This window comes from Halyomorpha halys, unplaced genomic scaffold (assembly GCF_000696795.3).
Source record: "Halyomorpha halys isolate HHAL.00 unplaced genomic scaffold, Hhal_1.1 Scaffold350.1, whole genome shotgun sequence".
NCBI classification, from domain to species: Eukaryota; Metazoa; Arthropoda; class Insecta; order Hemiptera; family Pentatomidae; genus Halyomorpha; species Halyomorpha halys.
The window spans coordinates 368,840-374,126 of record NW_027107986.1 but is presented as its reverse complement, the minus strand read 5'-3'; the positions used below and the strand labels follow the sequence as shown (position 1 = coordinate 374,126).

The 5,287-nt window shown below is 24.8% G+C and overlaps 1 protein-coding gene across 1 annotated transcript in view; it reads left to right on the top strand.

Moving 5' to 3' along the window:
- The first annotated feature begins 2,109 nt into the window (after positions 1-2,109).
- Positions 2,110-5,287, top strand: part of LOC106681605 (ras-related protein Rab-7L1) — a 37,883-nt gene continuing 34,705 nt past the window's right edge. The window contains exon 1 of the mRNA XM_014422016.2: positions 2,110-2,223. Within this exon, the coding sequence (XP_014277502.1) occupies positions 2,124-2,223 (100 nt within the window). The 5' untranslated portion in view covers positions 2,110-2,123. The remainder of the gene's footprint in view (positions 2,224-5,287) is intronic.

Below are 5,287 nucleotides of genomic sequence, written 5' to 3'. Positions count from 1 at the left end.
GAAAAGTTAATGAAAGTAAAATGCAAAAGTTGTGAAGAATATAAATTATTATTGAATGTTATAATGACAAATACAAGTTTAATTTGATTGGGTTAAATTGACTTTCGCAAAACACACTAAGTTTTATAAATCAATATGAGTCGGTGATAAAAAAAATTTAAATTTTCCTGGATGGAGACAGGATCGGCCTAAACGTTGGACAGGTAATTTGTTTTAATAAAGGAGGTTGAGACAGTTTGGATAATTTTGTTATTATAAATAAAACTAATAGTCTTGAACCAGAAAATAAATATATATATAATGTCAAGTTATGTAATTCTAAATTGCGACATACTGAACCAGATAAAATCTATTCAAAAATAAGTCAAATTCATTTTTGTTAAAACCAATTGAAGGGTATTTCAAGTGGATAAATAGTTTGTTTTTTTTCATAATGTTTATGAACTATTCACGATTTTGTATTTTTTTTTTCATAAAGTTTATGACTATTCACGACTTCGTATATCAGTTTTTAATGGACTAAAGATTTATCACTTTTTAAAAAACTTCCATGTTTAATATGCTTCACGTTCATAACAATTAAAATGAAATGTGTTACTTAGTAAGCTGAGATTTCCAACCGGTTTTGTAAAAGAATTATTACAGTAAATTAAAAAATATATAATTATTACAAAATATTATCAAGTCAATTTTACACAGTCATATTAAACCAGTATTTGTCACTGTAACATTTAATAATAATTTATATTTTTCACAATTTTTGTATTTTGCTATCAATAACTTTTCACAACAATATAGTGTTTTATAATTCAATGTGATCAGCAAAGTTTTATAAATCAATGTGAGGATGTGATACTAAAATTAAGATTGCCTTTGATGATGGCCGAAACGTTGGAAAACTAGCAGACTCGTACAAGAAAATAGAAAGTTAAGTTAAGTTAAATTGCAACAAAGAGAACAAGACAAAACTCTATTAAAAATAAGTCAAATTAATCTTTGTTAAAACCATTTGAAGGGTCCTTCGAGTGGATAAATAGTTTGTTTTTTTAAAATTATTTTTCATAAAGATTAGTCTTCATAAAGTATTTTTCATAATAAGCCATTCGCGATTTTTTTTATCATTCTTTTCTGGACAAAAGATTCCCCACTTATAAAAAAACGTCCACGTTCAATATGCTTCACGCACGTGTTAATTATGATATGTTACTGAATAACTTGAGATTCCCAACCAGTTTTGTAAAATTATTGTAATAAATTTAAAAATACATATAATCATTACTAAATATTAACAAGTAAATTTTACAATGTCAAATCAAACCTGTATTTGTCACTATAACATTTAATAATAATTTCAAATCTTTACAATTTTTTGTATGTTCCTACCATTGAATTTACAATACATTTAGTGTTTTATAATTATCCAAGTTTTATAAATCAATTTGGATAGTCAATTTTATAAGTTGAGACTATTTGGATAATTTTTATTAATAAAACTACCAGTTTCGAACAAGAGAATAAGAATAAATATAAAGTTAAGTTATGTAATTCTGAATTGCAACATAGTGAACAAGACAAAAATCTGAAGAAAAATAAGTCAAATTCCTGTTTGTTGAAACCATTTGAAGGGCCTTTCAAGTGTATAAATAGAGTAATGTTTTTTTTGTTTTTTTCATAAAGTCACGAATTATTCACGATTTTGTATATCAACTTTTACTGGACTAAAGATTTCCCGCTTTTACAAAAACCATGTACAATATACTTTACGATCATGTTAATTAAGTCGAGAACTGTTACTGATTATACAGAGATTACCAACCAGTTGTATAAAATAATTATTAAAATAAAAAAAAAAAGAATCATTACAAAATATTATATAACAAAAATCTGAATTTGAATTTTAAATATGTTTTATGAAGAATGTGGGAGTGGAGAGGGGGGATTATGAACATTAGAGTATGATTAACAGTTTATCAACTAATACATAATTATTTATTTCACAATATAGTAATTAATAATTGCTTAAAAGTAATAGGCGGGGGGTGCGAAGAGCAAAGAATAAAAGTAACTTGATTACGTAAGAGAGCTAGAAGTTATATAACGAGTGGGGTTCAGTCGGTAGTGCGATGGCATCCAGGAGGCCTGTACGCTCGCCCTTGCCAGACGACGAAAGAGAGAATTCAGACCCTGAGAGTGATGCACATCATTATTACATGCCTACCAAATGTGAGTAATTACAATATTTATTAATTATGAATATATATTATTGCTTAAAAAAAAATTAAAACAATACATGTTTACATATTTCCTGTTCTATATAACTCTAAGAAGTAAAATATATGTCAACTATGGTCCATAGCCCTTTTGGTCAATCTATGCAGATACATGATAAATACATGCAATTACATCACAAATAAAGTTAATATGAAAAGCTTAAATTGACGTATATTCGCACTTCTATTTTATTCCTTATCAATGTACGTTGACATATTATATTAAAATAATTATAAAATATGTTATAATTACTTTTATAATTTTTCTGTTTAAATTATTTTTTAATTTAAATATTGAAACATGACAACAAATATTTAAAGACTACTTACAAAGTAATAGAATAACAATATTTAATCATTTACACATATGCATTACGTTTTAACTTATGACAGACAGATGATAAGTAATAGCCCAATGAAAAAATATAGTCAACTTAGACTACATAAATTATTTATTAATACATGTCCTACTTACTTTTACTTTCGAATATACAATTTTTAAAATATAAGATATTTAATCAACAAATCTAAATTTAATGTCCATATTATTCTTTAAATGATGGTATATCACCCATATTATTACTTATATAATAAGTCATCTTAAAATATTTTTAAGAAGAATCATTTATTGAAAATCATATTAAATATTTTATAACTTTTTTGATCGATTTAAGTAAAAAAATCTAATTTCCCTATAAAGAAAACATAACTTAGTGATAAGAAATATTCATATTTTCATTAACATCAATCAACATTAAGCATTCAATGATACTTGGAAGACACATTTGATTCCTTTCGCTACCGTCTGAAGAATCCAATTTCAAGTGAAGCTGCGAATTTTTTGTTTTTAGAATACTTGTGATTTAAATTTTTAATCATATGGCAGGTATTGCACCTTTAAAACTTTTATTTGAACATGCTTATTGCAGTTTAGGGTTGTTATTCCTATCAATAAAACAGAAAACTAACAACTTTAAATCAACATAAGTTATCCATGAATCATTAATAATACAATAAATCAATTTCTTAACTCCCAATCACTTTCAGCTCACTCTTATTATTGTGTGAATGATGTAATTTCATATCTGAAAGGCAGATTTGTCTCGATTTCGTGCGAAAATTAAATATTATTAAAGTTTTTTTCATTTTTATAAAATTAATTTATTTAGAGATTGCCAGTGGGTAGTATTCAGTGCAATATTAAGAATCAAATTTGTTGGTAATTTTTGGAAGTAAATAAAATTTTATTTACTTTCGTGAATAAATTATATAAAAACAATAATAATTACCCACTTTAGGTTATGTAAAAAGAAAAAGAAATTCACTTCCTTGCATAGCCAGTGTACCAAGAAATATCTGGTTGTATCCTATGAATAAAGCGTCAATTTTTGGGATATTATTAATAAAAAATAAATGAAGTAAATGTATTTTATTAATCAGTCAAAATATGCTTCTTAGCTATGAGTTATGATCTAGAAAGAAAATTAATTTATGAAAGGAATTTTCTATTTTAACACTAATAGAAGCATAGAAAAGTTTTGTTTAATCAGCAATGCTGCCCATATACATCGGGATGCTACAAAACACAGCATACTTATCAATCCATTATTGAATATATAAACAATAAAATATATCATTTAAATATAATTAATAAATAATAAAAATATTTGTTTAATAAAAAAATTAAACATAATTTTTTTTTTTCAACTAGCTATAGACCAACATTCAAATTTTATTTAAATACGAAACTTGGCCATTAGTAAATTAGTCCAAGGCAATAAAAAAAGGTGATCAGTAGTTGATTGGTAAGTACTGAAAACTTCAATTTTTCAGGCCTTGGAGATTATGAACAGTCAAACTCAAAATTATTATCAGTCGTGTGAAATTGCTTAAGCAACAAAATTAACAATTTATTGCTTTAATTAAAATTAACAAAGTTTGAATTAATAGATAAATAAGAAAAATATTTCAATAACAGACATATTTTAATTACATTGGCATTTTATATGATGCAATAAGGTGCGATAAACTAGTTTCTACATGAAAACAAGTCCTACAACGTTTATTACAGGGTTTTTTTTATCCAGATTGTTGTTCATGAAGAATCGTTTTATTTTTTTTTTCTTAGTATCTCATGAACCTATTAGATAATTTTCAGAGCTAAATACGACTTAACGAATTGCTAAAAAAAAGACAGGTCCATACGAAAGCTATATTGATTATGTAACAAAATCACGAATACCTAATTAGTAAAAAATACGGAAAATGTTTAATAACAACAGGACAAGTTCACACAAGTTTTTTATTTTTTTCGATTCATCTATTTTTGGCTTTGTTTCCTAAAAGTAGAATTATTAAGTCTTAAAAATAGACATCCGGATGAAGATCACATTCATAAATGATAATTCAAAAAGCAGATCTTATACAACTCTAAAAATTAATCAAATAATTGTTTTTTTGTTAACTCTTATAAGTAAATATTATTCAATCAAAATCATTAGTATTTTGAAATAAATTCTCTGAAACCCGTGATTATTATATACCGTTACTATTTTCATAAATTATTTGTTTTGTCTTACGAATATGGGCTACCATTTTGTTTCTTATTATAATCATGACAATATTAATGGTAATTAATATTGTTAAGAAATTTCACTCAATATGTCTGTAGACCACCATTACTCCAGATTTACTCTTATAGATTGTAGAAAATGTTTAATGAATATTGCGTGAAATACTTAGGTTGACATTAAAGTAAAATAAATCACACGAAAATTGTAGGAATCCGTTTTTCATTGTAGCATAGACAAAAGTAAAAAAAAAAAACAAATAATAGAAATTAAGAGTTTACTTTAATTTTTCAAAAAAAAAAAAATTAACAATACTTCCAAAAATAAAATTTTATGTATAATAAAATTCTAGACATTTAAAGTAATTAAGTTTCTACTTGAAATAAATAGCGATACGATTACATATTAATAATATTTTTTAGCGATAACATTTTAATATAATATACA